This window comes from Labrus bergylta, chromosome 17 (genome assembly GCF_963930695.1).
Source record: "Labrus bergylta chromosome 17, fLabBer1.1, whole genome shotgun sequence".
Lineage (NCBI taxonomy): Eukaryota > Metazoa > Chordata > Actinopteri > Labriformes > Labridae > Labrus > Labrus bergylta.
In genome coordinates this window covers 12,136,888-12,155,857 of record NC_089211.1, presented here as the reverse complement: position 1 = coordinate 12,155,857, position 18,970 = coordinate 12,136,888, and the positions used below count along the sequence as shown (strand labels likewise).

Sequence of the window (18,970 nt, the reverse complement as noted above, 5' to 3'; positions counted from 1 at the left end):
ATGTAGTCCTGTAATGCTACACAGTGGGTTTTTTTTAATAACAATAACTCTTTCCAGTGTAGTTACTGTGTAATTTCACATTATTGTATTTTTTTTATTTAACTGATGTAAATATGTTTGATTTGATTTTTAATAATTATATTCCCATCCCGTTTTCTGGAGCTGCTGTAATGCACAAATTTCCCCCACTGGGATCAATAAAGTTTATCTTGTAATGGTTGGCATGGTTCCTTTCAAAATTGTCAAACTGCCAATAAATCAAAAAAAGTGTACTTCTGAATATGGTGACTTAACCGTTCTCTCTTGCGACGTATCTTGTTACACGAACTATAGATTTTTGCAAAAATGGTAACTTCAGTGACACAGGAAAATTTTGTAACTTCTAGATAATGATCATATGAGAAATTGAAGTATGCATCATCACACTAAGATATACATTATGAAGAATCCAGCTGGCTCTGATATGGAAATTTCCCTAGATCTAAGAAGGCTTTGTTAAGATCAAGTTAATCCAAGCTTGAAAAAAAAAAAAAAAAAAAAAAGGTAGGTCAACAAAATAAGTTAGGAATGTTAACAAGAGGACAGGCGTCTTCAAATCGAATGTTTATTTTCATAAAAAAATGAAATTAAAGAAACATACTGGAAAGCATAACATTGCAAACAATACCCAAGATTTCCAATCCAAAAGACAAAAAAAAAAAAAAAACCCATAGGACTATACAAAACAATATTTTTGACAAAGCTTGAGGAGTTATCGCCTCTTCTGGAAGATGTTGCCTCTTCCCATTCCTCCACGACCCCGACCCCTTGCAGCCACTGAAAGGAGAGAAAAAAAAGAAACATTTTAGAAAACTATGACAATATAATACTGAGACATTCAAAAAGACAATTTTGAGACAAGATGAAACTGTTTCAAAAGTTTGGTTACATCCTATAGTTAAGCAGAATTCATATTCAGTACACTAGTCCCAGCAGAAAATCTAAATTTAATCCATGCCTTGGTGAGAGGGTGCCAACTCTCTTCACATGCCCCTCAGTTATTGTGTCCACACTACCCATAAAACATGTCAGGGAATGTCCCCTACAAGCTGGAACATAATAGTAAGTTGTGACAAGAAACCTAGTATATCAAGTGCAACAGTAGGGACTTCACTTACATCTTACTCTGTGCAAGTAGGGCTTCCTGACAAAAAAGAAAATCTCTCGTATTTGAACAGTCACACATATCACTCACTGTAAATCTCTGTGGTAGAAAATATAAAAAGGCTGTTTGGCAGTGTGCTGTTCCTCCCCTTACCTGATACTGCTCGATTTACAGCAATTAGATGCTTTAAAAATAACTAACGTAATAGTGAATCTTATCTCTAAAGGCTTTGTTTCCGTTTGTAGACCGCATGGAAACTTAAGTCCCAAATTCCTACCGTTTCTTAAAACGCAAAAAACTACTCACAGGATTTAGAAGTACAGGAATGTTATGAGGTCAACAAAAAAAAAACGTGTGAAAGTTCAGAGATTTAAGTGAAAACAAAAAAACAAAGAAGCCAATCACCTTGTGCTTTGAGAATAGCTGCCTTGCCCCTTCCTGCACCAGATCCCTGGTTCTTATTCTTCATACTCTTTAACATAGGAGCATTCTTTAACATGTCAGGTAAGATCAGGAATCGGATTTTGCTGCCACGGATGTAGACCTGCTCCAACTGTGCCACCCGGCCATCACGATAAGTGACTGTTATGTTTGACATCTGCAGGGACAGGAAGAAATTATGTGCTTTAAGTTACATGCAAATTAGTGAAAGTTGACCTGAAAACACAGCACAACATCAGATGTCTATAATAGGTGGATCACATTCCTGGTTTTTAATGGCGCTTCAGCGTTGCTTACATTTCCTTCCATCTAAACAGGGTCTGAATTTTAATCCCAGATGCAAGGTTGTGCAATAACACACTGCATCAGATAGGAGAGTTTGCACACCATATATTGACTAAATTCCAAGTAAGACAATACAGTATGTCTCCTCTGCCCTGGTTAGTCATGGTCACATCTTCAAATCAATCAAACTTTATTTATATAGCACCTTTCAGACAAATTAAATTGCAATTCAAAGTGCTTAAGAGTGCAGAAAAGTGGTTGACAAAAAGTAGTTTATAAAATCATTGATAAATAAAAAAATGAAATAATGCACACCAATAAGAATTTAAAAATATGTATAAAAATAAAAGAAAATACGACACATAAATGCAACAAGATATTAAAATAAATACATAGGAGGAAAACATTTAAAATTGTAGTAGGATAAAAAAAAAGACAATACAGTAATGTTAAGATTTGAATTGATATAAAACACTATATACAAGCCAGACTGAATAAATGAGTACTTTCTAAATGAGCAGAAACATGGAAGAGCTTTATCATTATAAAAACTTACCTGGCAGTTCATGTTGTCCTCAGCCTCGATCAGCTTTCCCCTGTACACCTCTCCAGTGTTGGTCTCACAGGTCACAATGTGTCCCTCTGCTTCATGCAGGACCTTGATGGGCACGCCGATGGACATTTTTATGTTTCTTCCTGGAAAAAAACAGACAAACAAAACATCAAGCAGCAGTACATTGAGTTACATTGAGCTGTTGTTGCCCAATCTACCTTTTATTACATCCAGGAATTAAAATGTACAGCTTGCCTGGGTAAAGTTAAACCTTCTTTAAAGATGTTTTTAAAATGACTTCACTTGGGTCAGTGAAATCTTTTAGTGTGTGTCCGTGAGAAAGCTTGATAGCATGCTACATTAGCTCTGAACCTTGTTTCCTTGCGAGTTTTAAGCATTTGTGCATTAAAAAAAAAGTTTGAATGGTTTAATCACAGAATTCCTTGACCAATATTGAGATGCAGTGTTTTCGAAAACATAATATAATTTAGTACACATAATCCTCGATATTTTGAGGCAGGCAGCAGAACTCAACCCGCTAGGTGAGCTAAAGTAGCTACAACACCTCCCTTGCTGAATGAATGATACACTTTTTAAAACACCACAGACAAACTCCTCTGAAACGTGAACAGCGCAGTGGCGTAACATCGTCCAATAAGTCAAAACCTTTACCTTAATTCGGCCTTAAAAATGGATCTCTTTGTTGTTTCTTCTTGGGAGACTCTGCAACGTGCGCCTGTCGCTATCGCCTACCCTTTTTGGAGCCTTTTTCCGCTTACCCACAATGCCACAGAGCGGGGGGGTCACTGAAGTACTTCCGGTTACATGCCGCAATGCATTGTGGGGCTGGTATTTTCTCAGCTCTTACTATGTAATATTGGTTGTTTCCAGAGGTTTTTATATTTGGCCTACTTTGTCAGTTTTTGAATCACACTACTGAAACGTCTGTCAGAGAAGTGAAGCTCTTACATGTTAACATCAGATGAAAGCTGACTATCAGAAGCCTGCATTGGTGTTAACATTTACATTTTATAATTGTATTCCGTGTTGAAGTCATTTAGAAATTCATGCAGTTTGGGCATACATATGAATACAAATGAACTGCCTACCGCACACACACAACAACGTCACACATGCTGTAGTCTTCATACAGACGCGTTCATCAGGGTTTCTATCATCCAATGGGCAGCAGTAGTCTGTAGGGACTTATTTTGGGAACTGGAGGGTAGCCGGTGTAAGCCCTGTTGCGGACCAAGTCTGGAAATTGGTCTGGTATCTGGAGAGTTGCCAGTTAAGAATACCGACCTCTCAACCAGCTGTAGGCAGCCCCCTCACTCTGACATCTCTCCATTGGTGCATATCCATAGGACACTGCATGTGTTTGTTATTCAGCCTCTGTGCGTGTAGCATATTCAACAACAGAGTGTAAAATTGAATTTCCTTCTCGCGGGATAAATAAAACATATCATCATCGTTTAATGTCTTCTGCAGATCCATTTTCCTGCAAAAGCCTGAGAAATGAACGAGACTCCTCAGCAAAAACACCGCTGCTTTTAAGGAACGCTCGCTCGTTTTTCTAAGAGAAGCGCACACGATAATCGCAAAACATTGTCATTCCTTTCACAGGTGATATATGACAGGATGACATCCTATAAAAGTTGCATGTGCTGTGTTTTTTTTTTAAATTCCCTTCACTCTGTCTTCATCATTGACGCCTGCTGCTGCTTTGCATGTGATTACGAAACAAATGATGGCTTCTTTGTGGTCGATTTATTACCTGCTTTGGCTTGTTTATTTGGAGGTTTCCGTTATTGCATTTAAATGTGCCAGTTATGTGACAGTCACACAATTTCCGTAACCCTTATCTCAGGCTTATCAACATAGCTCAAAAAAACAAAGCGTTAAAATGAAACGGCATTATTCAAACCACATAGTGTAATATACAACCTATATGATTAGTTTTTGAATAAACTTGATAAGCTGCGCACATACCCATGTATGTTTATTCCTGGGGACCTGACTCTGGGATTGCTTTGAGGCACGTAAATGTTGCTTAATGCAGGCCTATCCCGCAATAGAAGGACTTATAATGAGGAAAGAGAAAAGCATAATGGCATAATAAAAGACATCATCATATGAACCTTCATTTGATTTCCATTGCATTTGGCTCATTGACTGGCGTCAGCAGCCGGGCTGCTCTGTAAACACCTCGCTGAGTAGTCTGTGCTCATGTGAATGCACTTTAAGTGTGTATGGTGTGAGTGTACTTTTTTTTTCTCTGCTGTCCACTTGAGCAAGGCTGACTCTGAGAGTAGCCACACAACAAGCATATCGACCGATATTTATATGGAGCAAACAAGCTCTTTGTTTTGGATGGATGGATGGTAACTGACCTGTGTATACCATATGTCTTTTGACGCATGTTTTTAGCTGTTGAACAAGCAAAACGCATGTTGCCTGGCAGTTCTGAAAACGCTGATCAAAATAGCAACAACAAATTGTATTTGCACAAAAAAAAAAAAAAAATTCTAGGATTATGCTTGCCTTAAAACAAGCTTTTGCAACCCACATTTTCAGACAGGACAGTTGTTGGTACATTCAGCCTATACTTGCTTCATATGGAGTAGCATGTAGGTGTGGATAGCTTTGTTGAACAAATCTTCAGTAATAGCTGGTGGTGACTGAAATTGATTGAGATTTTTAGCAGACAGTGATCTTGCCTATAGGGAAAACAGTGAACAAGGATATATTTAAGACTTTTTAATCTCCAGGGAGCCATAAAAATACAGAGGAGCATTAAATACGTTTACCTGATGCAACATTGTCAGAAGTTGTGGTTCAAGTGTTTAAAGGTTTAAAGTGTCGCATTGCAAGAGAGCACATCTTAAAAGCAAGGTATATGCAGTTACAAAAGCACTTTAACCAACATTCAGCCTTGAAGAAATCTTAAGCAGATTTGCTGTTGATTTGCTGAGGCTTCATTCATCATTTTAAATGCAATGTGTGGTCACAGTCATGCAGTTATATAGTTTTATGGTGAAAATTTAAATATTTCATGACACTTCTGTAAACTCTGGCGAGCATATGCACTCAGTCTGTTTGACAGAGAGAGCCTGAACATTCACAAAAGAAATGCAACTCCCTCTCTCTTTCACCTCCGACACATCGATTTTTCCACTCTCGCCTCCACCCTGAGTAGTATATCCCTTGATGCATTGCTGGCTGACTGAAAGACTGCTTCCCATTCGTTTTTGTCCATTGGGTAAACAGCTGCTCGGTACATTGTCTAACTTTGATGTCCAGGGGCAGGAGGCTACATGAGGAGATTTTGTTGGAGTCCCTTTAGGAGTGGGATCAAGCACGTAGCTATTCACTACTGTGCCACATGTTGAACCCTCTTTACTGTTACCAGAGGAAGTCCGCACGATGCTGTTGCTCCTGACACTTCTGCCATCACCATTTCCAACCCTGAAACCATGTCCGTCCCTACGTCTGAGGATGTGCTGAGACAGGATCCGCTGGAAAGTCCGTCTGAATTCTCGAATTCGGTATGCATAAATGAATGGGTTCACCACAGAGTTAGCGTGAGAAAGAATGATGGCAATATACATCACCCATTTAGGTGATCGCTCCCCGCAGTTCTCACACAGGTTGTTAAAACAGTTGATGATGTGCAGGGGAAGCCAACACAGAGCAAACAAACCCACAATGATGGCTAGCGATTTGGCTGCATGCACTTCTCTCTGCAGGGTGGAGCGAGACGGGCCAGATGATGAGGTCATTTCTCCAGGTGCAGGTGCATTTGCTACTTTCAGTCCCATGAGGTGGAGCTGGCGCCGCGCAGCTAAGAAGATATTGGCGTAGATGACCAGCATGACCATCAGGGGCCCCAACACACAGCTGAAGAAGTTGAAATAGATCATGTAGTCCATGTTGACCACATTTTCAAACAGGCACTCAGTCAGGCCTTCAGGGCAGGTGTTATTTTTAGTGGTGAGATTCCAACCTGGACAGCAGAGCCAGAGGGGATTTATTTCCAGATTTTAACTTTTTTTATAATGTCAACTAAATACATTATTGTAACATTTTTGTCATACAGCTATGGCATATGGATAGTGTGCTCGTCACTTGCATGTTCTCAAGTATCTTTTGATTGTGATATATGGTCAGTGAAGTGATGTTTAGGCTTAAAGCTGGGCATATCTGCCAATGCATGCACATAAGGGAACTAAATGGATCTGCTCATGCAAAAATGTTGACAAATGCATATTTTATACTGTTTACACATTGACTAATGAAGTGCTGCATTATTGGTACAGCATACTCGCCCTATATCTGTTGTTGTTTGTAAAGTACATTACAATTTGAGGGAAGTGGAAATCAATTTGTATTTGCCTTAAATATTAGAAATCAAATTCAGATTTCCTGCTTTTTTTTTTAAACGAATGTTTAACATATTGGCAGTATCAAAACTACCCAGAAAAGATTGACATGTAAGTTGTCATAAATACGTTTTACAGGCTTGAGTTCCACACTTGGACGCATTTAAAACACATTTACCCAAGTCATTCTCCCACCTGTGTTCCATCCAAACATCGGTATCAGGCCGATGACTACTGAGAGGAACCAGCACAGCGCGATGATGCCCTTTGCCCTCTGCCCAGTCACCAGGCTGTTGTATCTGAAAGGGTGAGCAGAGGAAAGCAGGCACATCAGAGCTACATTTATTTCCACTTATCTCATAATGTTAGTATCCCTCTGTGGCAAAGTCAATATTTTGGGGATTAAAATGGAGACAATGGTGGTGCTTTCAAGCATACATGCCTTATTTATTTAAAGAACCAAAGGAAAATTACAACTGTTCTTTTGTATTTTAAATGTTGCATGGCCGGATTTTTCATACACAGTGACCTCATAAAGTAACGTTCTGTATGCTCTTCCTGTATTTTCTTGCATGATTCTGCAAACATTAGTGTGAGAATGTATACTGTAAATCTGCATCACAGGTTATTTCCTTCCTGTATGGTAATTTACCAGCACATACATGTCTTACTCATCTGAGACTTCTTGTCAACTCATAGATGTAAAAGATTTGTCAACTTGTTTGGTCACGAGAGAATGTCAGCACGTGGGTACGTAGGGAAATAACAAATATAACTACCAGATCACTGACTGTGGTAACAGTCAGTGAAGACTGATAACCTAAAACAAAGCGCTTAAAGACGTCACCTTTTTGATACTTTGTTTAAATTTCACCACTCAGGCTGTCTTTTTGATTCAGATAAACTTCCTGCATTTATTTTATGTTAGGTTGTTGAATTTGTCGAAAAGAAAACTAAAGTCACATGGATGCAGGCATCACAACAAGACCTGATGAAAATGTTAAAATGGTCCTTTCAACTTTTCAATTTACTCTATTCAATATTTTTTACAATAAAATGCTTTAGGTACCTCCATGGAGTCTGTAACTAAAGAATGTATCTGCACCTTGCTTCATCCAGACAGAAGCAAAGAAGTAAAAATAGAAAATCAGCATTGAATAACTACATATTCCTGGTAACATCACCCCACCTACAACCATTGTCTCATGCGTCTGAGCTCTTTTGTAGACAGAGTGGCCGACAGCATGGCTATATAAAGCACCCTTAAACTCTGATGAATTATTAGCTCTGGTCTTTAGTGCCAGGCGGTGGTGAGCCACAAACACCCAGTTTTGAAACTGCAAATGTTGCACCTACTCAGGCTTACTACATCAAAATGTCCAGCCATGACGGGAGTAAAGTATGCAACTGTGACTGAACACCGAGTGTATTTGGTAACACACGTGAACTGTGTACGTCAATAGTGTGACAACATACCTGTTGCAGAAAGCTGCAGTTACCGGTATGTGAGCTCTGAAATGAGCATGCTGTTTGAAAGTTGTTGTATGTGATTCGGTGATGGTTTACATGGTTGAGAATGATCGAAGCCTTCAGATGGTTTAACTCCTCCAGCAGCACACGAGCTGTAACCTAATAAAGTCTGTAGAGGCATACATCTCTGTCTACACACAACCGGCCTTGATAGCGTTAATTAAATAAGATCTCTGTGTAATTCAATGTGTTCGCTGTGCCACTCTGCATGCGCTTTGGAAGCTTATGTTTAATGGTTTACACACGCACGCACGCACACACACGCACACACACAACCACACACACAACCATTCTATTGGCCCTTTTTAGTTTAATTGTTGTTTAATAGTTTAATTGCTTTTATTTTACTCTGTGGTTCCCCAACACATTTTTTAATAGGTTTGTTCCTGTCTATCCCTTGTACAAGCTCGAGTCCTCCTGTATTGTATTGTTGTCATATTTTAACATGTAAAAAAAAACGATAAATATAAAACATAAAGAAAAAAAATAGAATAGTGAGGCATCAATGTCTTTTGGGCAGTGAAAAGTGTACTTGGTTAAAGTTAAAGTTGGGTTTGCTGAAATTTCACTGTCCGGTTCCCCCCCCCTCCCCCCTCACCTGAGTGGGTTCTTGATAGCGATGTAGCGGTCCACGGCGATAGCCAGCAGGCTGAAGATGGAGCTCTGGGTGAGGATGAGGACGAAGCAAGCGATGAACAAGCAGCCAAAGAAGTTGGCACAAAAGCCGGAGCTGGTTTTTTAATGGAAAGAAAAACAGTACAGGTTATACAAATATCTATATATATACAAATTGCCTTTTTTTTTACAGTCTTGAAGCTATGCCCCTCCTAGGGCATTGCACGATTGTTGTTATTATTGCCACAAGCATATTACCTGAAAAAAGATTTTTTAGCAACTATTATGATAATGGATTGGTGGATAGTCAGGAGTACATTCCAATATCCAATACTGCTATTGAGGCAGTATTAGAGGCCACTACTGATACTGGAATTTGATTTATAACACATCGATGTTGTGAATTTTTAACAGTAAAAAATATATTAGAAAGTTATGATACCTAATTGCAATAGCGAAGGGAATTGCCAGTAGCCCCACAGCGATATCAGCCACTGCCAGAGACACCACAAAGAAGTTGGTGATGCTCTGCAGGTTGGAGTTGAGGAAGACGGCCCAGCAGACCAGGATGTTCCCGGCCACGGCCAGCAGAGCGATCACCAGCTCCAGGACAATGTAAACCAGCTGGTCACCCTCCAGCATGGTTAGTTTTTTCTCTTTTTTGCTTTCGTTGCGCTTTCATCCCACAGACTCGTCCGCTTGTCTCATGATTTTAGATGAAATACCTGCTCGCCAAACCATACACTACAACTAAAGAGAAGAGTGATTGTGTCATGGGAGGAGAATCAAGGAAGGAAGTTCCCACCACAAACATTGTGGTTGCGATGCCTGACTTCACTTGTACCTTTTTGTTTCAGACACACTGTACCAGTCTGTAAGCCTTCCTCTTTGTCTTTGCAACTTCTTGTTTAATTTAGCTGAACTTGGTCGCAGACAGGAGCAGAATATTGAGGAGAAAGTGTCTGGGAGGCTGCCAACATAGGAGTATTGGTCTGTGGAAAGAGAGAGGAGGAGGAGAGAGAGAGGACAAAGTCAGTGGTAGAAACTGTAGAAACTGATTACAGGAAAGCACACAAGATACACACATGGGATTGAAAAGCCATCTATCTCTACAAGACAGGGGGAGAGTTTGTTTTACACACACAGGGGCAGAGAAAGAGGTCCAACAATGAACCTTTTCATTTCAGGAAAAGTTTCCCAAAACCATCCATACACTCATTATTCCCGGCACTGACATACATCCCCTGCAAAATCACAAATAATCACACAAAATATACCCCTCTACATTTCAAAGGCAATATACCAACACTGATTCACCTTACTAAGCTAGCAGTGCTGCATTTTTCAGGGTATTTAGCTAAATTCTCCTACATCGTAGGCTAAGCAGATTAACAGTGGCACAACCTTTACCTTCACAAAGGGTCTGAATGAAATGTAGGCCACGTTATTCAGGTGACTGCGACAGCTCAGAGAGTTTCCAGATCATGTCTGAAGATAAGAAACAAGGCTTATGGGATAGTGTAGACTATCTACACATTAATAATGATATCATCTTCAGTAGATAATATAAGTAAGTAGATTTTGTGTAGGAGCCTACAAATCTTGAGAAATGTGCCTGTTAGCAAAAGGCTACCAGCTAATTCTGTTACAATTTAATGTGCTTCATAGTTTAACATTCTTATTAGTAGGCTACAGTATCAACCAAGACTTGTATAAGCTATCACTCTTAATAACCAGACACAGATTGGAGGTGGTAGCCTACTTCTCTTTTCTGTGGGTTGATATAAAACTAGAGGTGAGCGGTATTTAGCTTAGCTTAGCTTAGATTAGTGTAAAGGCAAAAACTGTAGTGAAACACATAGCCCAGCTCTGTCCTTATCACAAAGCTATGAATCTACTAACACAATAAAAAGCTCATGTTGTAACACTTCATCTATATTTTTTGAAACAACAACAAAATACGTTTTTTTGTTTTATAGCCACTGCCATGCTCTATTATCTACGACTGTTTTTGATGCACATACAAATGTGTCATAAAAATATCAACTAGAACATTGAAAATATTAAACATTCTGTGGCACTGCTTTAAGGGATCCTGATTTTGTTACTTTAAGTTGATAGCATTAGCAAAATGTTAAACTCTTAAAATATTTGTATATTGACTATAAGCAGGCGGTACAACCAGACTAGTGTTAACATTTAATCCTGTTTGTTTGAACTCAAATCATACAGTAGAAAACCTGCTTTACTCTTTAATGTATTAATGGAAAGAATAGGAAGCAGAAACATGTTGAAGGCGAAGGTTTTTTTTAAGCCTATGACCTAATTCCTGCCAAGTCAATGCAGTGAGTAAGATCTGACAAGATAAGATTGAATGAACGGCAAACAAATGATTCTATGACAACACGGAAACTCTGTCACTACAGGGACAGTTCAGAGCTATTTTGTGCCCTTTACATCAGAATTAAGGGAATTTAAATAATCTTTATACAATCATAATGTAACCCAGTCTCACTGTGAATTTACCACAAAATGACCAGTTAGTTCACTTATCATCCTCTGCAGGTTATCGCTGAAAAACCCGAGTTTGCTCATTGACCTTTTGGCTATGACTCACAATGATGCTCATTTGCTTATATCGAGTAGGAGTCAAATGTTCACCCCTGTCAGCCATGAAGAGAGGGCATTTACATGATGTGAGCTGATTTACTAAAATGCAATACTAAATAAGCAAAGTTAAACCTTAAATCAGATAAATTCCATTATCTGGGGTTTCAACCTTTGTATAAACCACAAACATAATGGGCATAGTAGATCACATGTCCCTCCACAGATATGATTGAAATGTGTTGTAATTTGTTTAAATGAAGACTTTTATTCCCCACTGAGGTTTTTCTGTCCGCAGAGATTCAGACCTAGTAAGATATATTTAGGTGATACTTCATTCTAATTAACCCTTGCTTTACTTCCACTGTATTAGAAGACAGCTTGTAAAAAGAGAGAAATCGGCATACACACTGCACATTTTGGAAACTGAAGCATAAAAAAATCGTCCAGCTCTTGGGTTTAAACCCTAAAGAGGCCGCAAAGGTACACAAAAAAAAAAATGGACTAGCTTTCCCCCTTGGTTTCTAGGATCAAGCATAGGCCAGTACATGGTGAGCCTTTTTGTTTAACCTTCTTCCAGTTGGCTGCTTTGGCAGAAGGCTTCTCCCCATTATTATGACCAGGGCTAAATGTGCAGAGAGTAGCCTTGTAGGAAGTGATAAGAAAAAGCACATCCTGCTTGAGGGCATCTGTCTCTGCCCTGTCAATCAATGTCCCAGCTCAGCTCCACCAAAGTGAAAGGAAAACACAGAGAAAAGCCGCTGTATTACATTTGGCCAAAACACTGTGTGGATAACTATGGGAGTTCCTGATTCATTATTTTGGAGCTGTGTTACAGATTGGATAAAGCAGACATAAACATGATGTGAGCCAACATTGCACTGCAGTGGATGGAATAGATAAGCAATGGAAAAAACAACCTTTACCTAATGTAGTTGCTTAAATGTATCATCCTAACAAAACAACAGTATAGATAAAAGCTAACTAAACATGCCTAATAGGAACAGTGAGCTCATTCCTAATGCTTTATTTTGTACCTTTTTGTTTATTATTGATTTCAGTAAAACATCCAATTCATCAAGCCACTAACTGAAAACAGTGCTGGATAATATCCTAGCACACAAAAGCTTCAATATTTAAATAATAACCAATATATATATATATATATATATATATATATATATATATATATTTAATGTAACAACAACTCCTTATTTTATATATTGTAAGGCCATGGGCACTTTTAGCATCGTGAAAATAGTGAGTTGAAAGAACAAGCAAAAAAAACAACAACACTTTTCTTACCTTACTTTTCGTGTAGGTGATTTTGGATGACCACTCGGCTGCCAGAACATGTGCCACGCATTAAGAATCAAAAGGACCCCATAAAGTGAACAACTAAACCGACTTATAGTGCAAATAAATCACACAGGCGTAGAAAAGAAAGTTGTAAATCCTCCGAGGTTTGATGATGCGAGCAGAGACTGCAACAGGAAAAAAGCGTGGTCAGAAGCGCCCCACCGCCCCTAATCTCTCACTCGTGTGTTTGGGAGTAAACGAGATGGAAATAGAGAGAGAGAGAGAGAGAGAGAGAGAGAGAGAGCGATAGAGAGAGTTTTGATGGGTCTTTTCGTAAGCAGATACGTATCGATGGAAACAAACAATAACAAAGCGGAGAGGCCCCCCCCCAAAAAAAAGTTATAAAATAACGCCAACTGTAGAATTCTTTTTTGGATTAAAGTTGTATACAATCGGCGAACTGCAGAGAACTATCAGCCACATCAACGCGAGGACACCTCTGCCATCATGTGTGGCTGGTTGAAAATTACGCCGTGCGTAAAAATGTGCATGACGCAAATAGAGGAAACCGTAAACTGCACTGATATTTGCACGTTATCAGTTTGTACCCCTGGAGCTACACTAAACAAGATGCTTTTGTTAAAAAAAAATACACACTGTGTGGTGCCATGGTTTATGCCACGGTGACATCTAAGGCGAGCATTCATTATGTGCATTACGAGCATCTAAATGTATTTTGCAGACGTTTGAGTAGTGCCTTGTCAATACATGCTCAATAAAAACTAGAGAAGTATGAACACTCATGTGAAACTGAGGTTTGAGGAACTCAGGCTTACACAGAGTGGTGATTCAGTTCATGTCAGCATTTGTCAGCTTGATGATTAATTGGTCCTAAATTAGATTTCCCTTTTTACAAGTTAATCATAGTTATTTAAATCCTCTTTTTTTGTTTGTTTTTTAAACATTGTCAAACAATGAAAATGTAGAACAACTGGGCTGACTTTCAATGTAGCTTTTCCTTTGAATATTTATAGGCAAGTTTACATATAAAGATCAACTGTTTTTTAAACTTAATTTCAAGTTTTTATTGTATTCATCATTTAATGTTGTATTTCAACAAGCCTGAAGCCTTGTATGTCATCATTAGCTAATGAGTTTTGATAAAGATGTGATTGATGTCAACATCAGGAATATTAAAATGAACATGTCAAATGTAATTCTGCTTGTGAATAAACTTTGTCACTATATTTGCTATGATGTATAAAAGACATAAAAGATGACAAATGTTCCAGGTTTCAACTGAAAATCTAGCATTCTGTGAGCTGGCTTTCCAATTAAAACAGAAAATCAGAGGTACTGATGGCCTGATGTTGAGCATGGTGCCCCGTGAACAGAGGCAGTTGTCCTCGAAGCAGCCGGGTTCAAATCCGGCTTGTAGCTCCTTTCCCGTATGTCATTCCCCACTCTCTCTCTCTCTCCCTGATTTCCGACTCTTTCCACTGTCCTGTGTCTAAAAAAAGAAAATCAATCATTCTTTAAAAAAGAAAGGAAACCAAACACTCTATATTATGTAGATACAAGGAGATTTTATTTAACATTTCTTGTGTACAAACATAGGCTGCAAATGCCTTCCAAACATGTTTGCCTTCAGTACTCAGTTTGCCTTCGTACAGGTCTACAGGCAGAACATTGAATATTGAACGGGAGAGAGTCCGAAAAATTGAGGGAGGTACAAAGAGAAAGTGGTCATCAAGTCTCCTCCTCAGCTTTACGTTAGATGTAAAACAAAACTAGCACATTTCCAAAGGTTAAAGGAATCTTTTCAAAGTCAGCTTGATATCATCGAACCAGCAGCACTGGGTCCTTATAATTGGAAATGGGATGAGAATTACCAGTTTCCTGTACATAATGGATGAGACTTGCAACTGTCATATAGAGCAATATGTTCCATATCTTTCCACCAAGAAATTAAACCTTTTGCTATATTTACTTTTCATGTACAGAACTAGAGGGACTGAGGTTCTGTGTGTAAAGTGTGTTATGGAGGGTACATGCAGATACACTGACAATCAACAGACCAAAACAATGCCGATTTTTAGAGCAAATATAAGACTCTTTTGTCCTCTACCACATACTGACAGCTCGGCTTTTTCCAAGAGACTACAGGCGCACCGGCTCAATCCTTTAACGCCACATTAAATAAATAAAACAGGAACCAAATAATGTACTCTCTACTATAATACATATTATACAACTCCACGGAAAAGAAAGAGACGGATGAGTTGTTTCAACTCTGAAAAAAATGGACAAGATCCTGCACCTTCTATTGATAGCTGAACAATCACAGTGGCCAGTCTGTTATGTGACTACAGAGATGAAGTAGTAGTAGTAGTAGTAGTAGTAGGGGGTTGAACGTTGATGCAGTTGTACTCATCAGGTGTGTGGAAATCGAAACAAACAGTTGTAACTTCCAACAGGATAAACAAACGGTGAGAAAGAGAAATCTTCCCAAAGAAAGCCCAACCATAAAAAGACACATTTTCTAACATTTATTTAGCTTTAGATGACATTATATTGTTAATAAATAGACTGCTTAGACCTTCCTATACCAAACAGGGAAAATAAATAAGGTTAAAAGGCATTTAAAGAGCTGAAATTTTACGAGCTAAATTGAGGACGTGAGAAAGAAACCGTGTCCTTTGCTCGAATTAAGACTGACTTTGATACGGTCAGGTGAAGATGGCAAGGAAAGTACAGTATGAGCTAAGACCATGCTTGAATTTCAGGTCCTGTCTTAGACTTACAGAGATGAAGAGTTCGTGGCTGTCCTCAGCAAAGGCAACGGGAGGCCGAGCAAGGTTAAGAGTACCACAGTCGCAAAACAAAAAAAAAGAGTGTCAATAGGCACGATAGGGTAGAGAAGTGTAGGCAATCAGGATTTGTAAATGTGACAGATAGTACATGGATTTTTTCTGTGTGCATGCTACCATAGGCCAAAGTGAGTAGAAGTACACAGTGGTAGGAGAAAATTAAAAAAAAACGACGCATAACTGTGCAGGGACTGCAGGCATGAATCCTTTCAGAATAAAAGCTTGGATTTGTAATTTATGGGGTTGACACAATAAAGGTGTTTTCTTTTCTGTTATTGTGTAAAAGAGAGTGATAGTGTCTTGACATTTCATCTGTATCCAAACAGAATACTCGTCTTGATTTTTAAGTGTAATGCCATTTTTTTTTTTTTTTTGTAATAACTTGACTTTTGATAGGAGTCACAATGACTGTTATTGAGCTATATAACCCTTTAAGATATTTTAAACAAGGACGGAACCAAACACAGACCCTTATTAGATCCACTAGACTAGTCATTGGTAATACTTAATGCCGAAGATACATGTCAGAAGACAACCATTGTAATCAAATTATCGAAGTGGACATGCTCCCACTTTTTAAATCTATCCAAAAACAATAGTCAGATGCTCCTTCAAACAATCGAAACAGGGTTTTCTAGCTGTAGTTCTCCCGTTCTTCTGCCTTATCTAAACCACTTCAGCAACCAAACTCCTGCTTGTAATGTAATGTATTCAAATGTATGCAAATGTTTTATGTGTGTGCAATAGGCAGCTATTACTGACTTCTGTTTTTAAGAATGATTCAGCAAACTGCAAACTTATCCAGTAAATTGGTTAAAAAAGAATGGTCATGCCTTAATTGTGTAAACCAGAAACTCTCAATTTACAAACATCCTAAAGCCTATGATGAAAATATTTGTGAATAAAGACAGCAATACAAAAGCAATTATGAAAAAGAAAAAAAAAATCTAAATAAAACATGCCTGCATGTTCGATCAGGGACACAGAAATTAAAAAAGAGAAACGTGTCATTTAGGAAACAACAAATTATTTTAAGAGCTTTCCTTTAAATTTGCTATTGAGTTAGACACCATCAGGTTCGTCAGGATGTAGAACAGTTAAAGAGACATTAATTTGACTTTTATATGCATGAGATTAAAAAAAGAAAAAGCAAGTAGAAGATCAAACAAAATCCTATTCCTTCATTAAATCCAACAGATATGCTCTTGTACATTACCGCCGAGTGCTCAGGTCACTTGAATTGTGATACAGTAGTTCTAAGAATGCATGAGTGCGATTCTGCAGCCACAGATTAAATGGTATAAAAAAAGAGACTATGTCATATGTGTGTTTTTGTGTGTGTGCTGTATTATGACATTGCATAATGTCTACACTAGACAGGCGGTGGTCTCTGGATGTGAGACGCTCTGCTCACCAACAACCCAGCAGTTAAAGAGCTTGTGCCTTTTTTTCCCCCCGCAGCAGCATAGAGTCTGTAACTACAACGTGTGTTCTTGATTATATCTAAATGAATTATTGATAGGCTGGACAGTACAGCTGAGTAGTTTCTGTAAGAACAAGGCTAAATCCTGCTTATTTACTGCAAGACTTGAAGTCAAGGCTAAGACCTACCACTTTCTTAATCAAACACATAGAAAAACAAAACAGATTTGTCCCCACAAAGGCCCCGGAAATAAATTATAACAATAGCATTAATGATTATACTGTTAACTTAAAGACAAAAAATACAACTTTAAGTTTATGTACATACTGTATATGTCAATACAGCAGCTTCCTTTGCTCCGAGAAACAAATAGCATATTAATTTTGGCAAGATGTCCTATGTTACAATAAGCAGGACATTTTGTCAGCACGGATATGACCACAGACAACTCCTATGTTAGAAAATATATTGCTTCCTGGATATTTAAGATGGAGACTAACTTCAGATACAAACAACACGAACAGAGGAATTTTGCTTTCATGGTCAGGTTCCTTCCTTTTTTTTTTCCCGTGTAGTCCTTCCTTTACGCTTTAGGGGTTTGTCTCTGACACTCACTGGGGGTTTGTTTACGTTGTAAACACTTAGATGAACACGTGTTGGCTCTCCACAAAAAAAGAACAGAAAAACAAAGCCACTGTTGTTGCAGCTCTAGGTGTTCTTCTTTAGCTAACATCATAAAGTCTCCTCTTTGTCTCTTTCAGGATCGTTGCGCTGAGATGATGTGTTTGAATTGTCCTCATCAGGATGTGACGTTTGAGATGGATAAACATATCTGACGATTTTCCCAAACAAACAAAGATGGGGAACAATCCCTCCAAAAAAAGAGAGATAGACACTTGGATTTGTTGGCAAAACTTATTCAAGAATCCAGAAAGTTTGGTCTTTTACAAACTGATTTTGACAATTTCTTGATTTATAAACCACTCTATCGTTAGAAGTTCAGGGTTTAGACCAACAAAGAAGAAGGGGGAGAAATGAAGAAGGCAGATGTATCCAAACATCAGGTAGTGACAGATAAGAACTCTAAGGACTTCACTTCCTTTTAGCTTCAGAGGCCCAATGGCGCCCCCTTGTGGTTGAGGGAGCAGGAATCGCCAGTGACAATCTGTTCCAGCTGCAGGAGCCTAAGTGAATCTGATAAGTCAATTCAAAAACCTACTAATACAGGCTCACTTTGAGCCACAGTTTTGTCTCTTTCACTCCTTCAGCGTCTCAATCTGAGGTCAGCAGAGTCCGTCTTTGCTTTATACTTCAGTGGAGAAGAGGATGCTCTGCCGTTTACTATCCGGGGTGGGGATGGTCTCCAGTTGGAGGAAATACAGCAACACCTGGACCTGGAAGGAAACGAGAGTTGGAAGAGTCAAAAGTTTGCCAAATAAAAATTACATTTATGTTAACTTTGGTTTAAAAAGGACATATTATACGCCTTTTCCACCTTTTCAAACAGTCCCCTGTGGTCTAAATGAAACATATGTGCTATTCTTTGGTCAAAATACAACATGAGTCAAGCACCAGAGGAGGTTTGTGACCCTGTATAAAACAGCTCTCTCAAAATGCTCTGTTTTGGTGTGTGTGTCTCTTTAAATGCAATGAGCCCCCCCTGAGTTTTCACGGTAGACATCACTCCTCTGTAGCAGGAGGAAAAATGTCGGACCTGCATTTGTTCTAGGCCAGGGGTGGAGATACCAGGGGAAGGGAGGGGATTTTTTTGACATCACAAACTGAGCAAATTTGAAACGGAGCATTTTTCTCAGTGTTGTA

At 38.7% G+C, this 18,970-nt stretch overlaps 3 protein-coding genes across 4 annotated transcripts in view; all 3 read right to left on the bottom strand.

Moving 5' to 3' along the window:
* Positions 1-590: 590 nt before the first annotated feature.
* Positions 591-3,252, bottom strand: snrpd3l (small nuclear ribonucleoprotein D3 polypeptide, like). The gene is made up of 4 exons (XM_020638060.3): positions 3,096-3,252; positions 2,427-2,566; positions 1,550-1,742; positions 591-816 (listed from the first exon to the last, which is right to left on the bottom strand). Exons 2-4 carry the CDS (start codon positions 2,550-2,552, stop codon positions 752-754), a joined length of 384 nt encoding a protein of 127 aa, XP_020493716.1. The 5' UTR covers positions 2,553-2,566; positions 3,096-3,252; the 3' UTR covers positions 591-751.
* Positions 3,253-5,168: 1,916 nt separating this feature from the next.
* adora2ab (adenosine A2a receptor b) lies at positions 5,169-13,358 on the bottom strand. Of its 2 annotated transcripts, XM_029278074.2 has the most exons (6): positions 12,863-13,358; positions 9,795-9,942; positions 9,393-9,700; positions 8,934-9,065; positions 7,001-7,104; positions 5,169-6,429 (listed from the first exon to the last, which is right to left on the bottom strand). In XM_029278074.2, the coding sequence occupies exons 3-6, from the start codon at positions 9,590-9,592 to the stop codon at positions 5,477-5,479; spliced, it is 1,389 nt and encodes a 462-aa protein (XP_029133907.2). In that variant the 5' UTR covers positions 9,593-9,700; positions 9,795-9,942; positions 12,863-13,358; the 3' UTR covers positions 5,169-5,476. The 2 variants fall into 2 exon arrangements, with proteins under 2 accessions (XP_029133907.2, XP_020493715.2); XM_020638059.3 differs by having other exon boundaries at positions 9,393-9,942; positions 12,868-13,358.
* Positions 13,359-14,422: 1,064 nt separating this feature from the next.
* bcr (BCR activator of RhoGEF and GTPase) overlaps positions 14,423-18,970 on the bottom strand; it is an 87,723-nt gene continuing 83,175 nt past the window's right edge. The window contains exon 23 of the mRNA XM_020638093.3: positions 14,423-18,543. Within this exon, the coding sequence (XP_020493749.1) occupies positions 18,454-18,543 (90 nt within the window). The 3' untranslated portion in view covers positions 14,423-18,453. The remainder of the gene's footprint in view (positions 18,544-18,970) is intronic.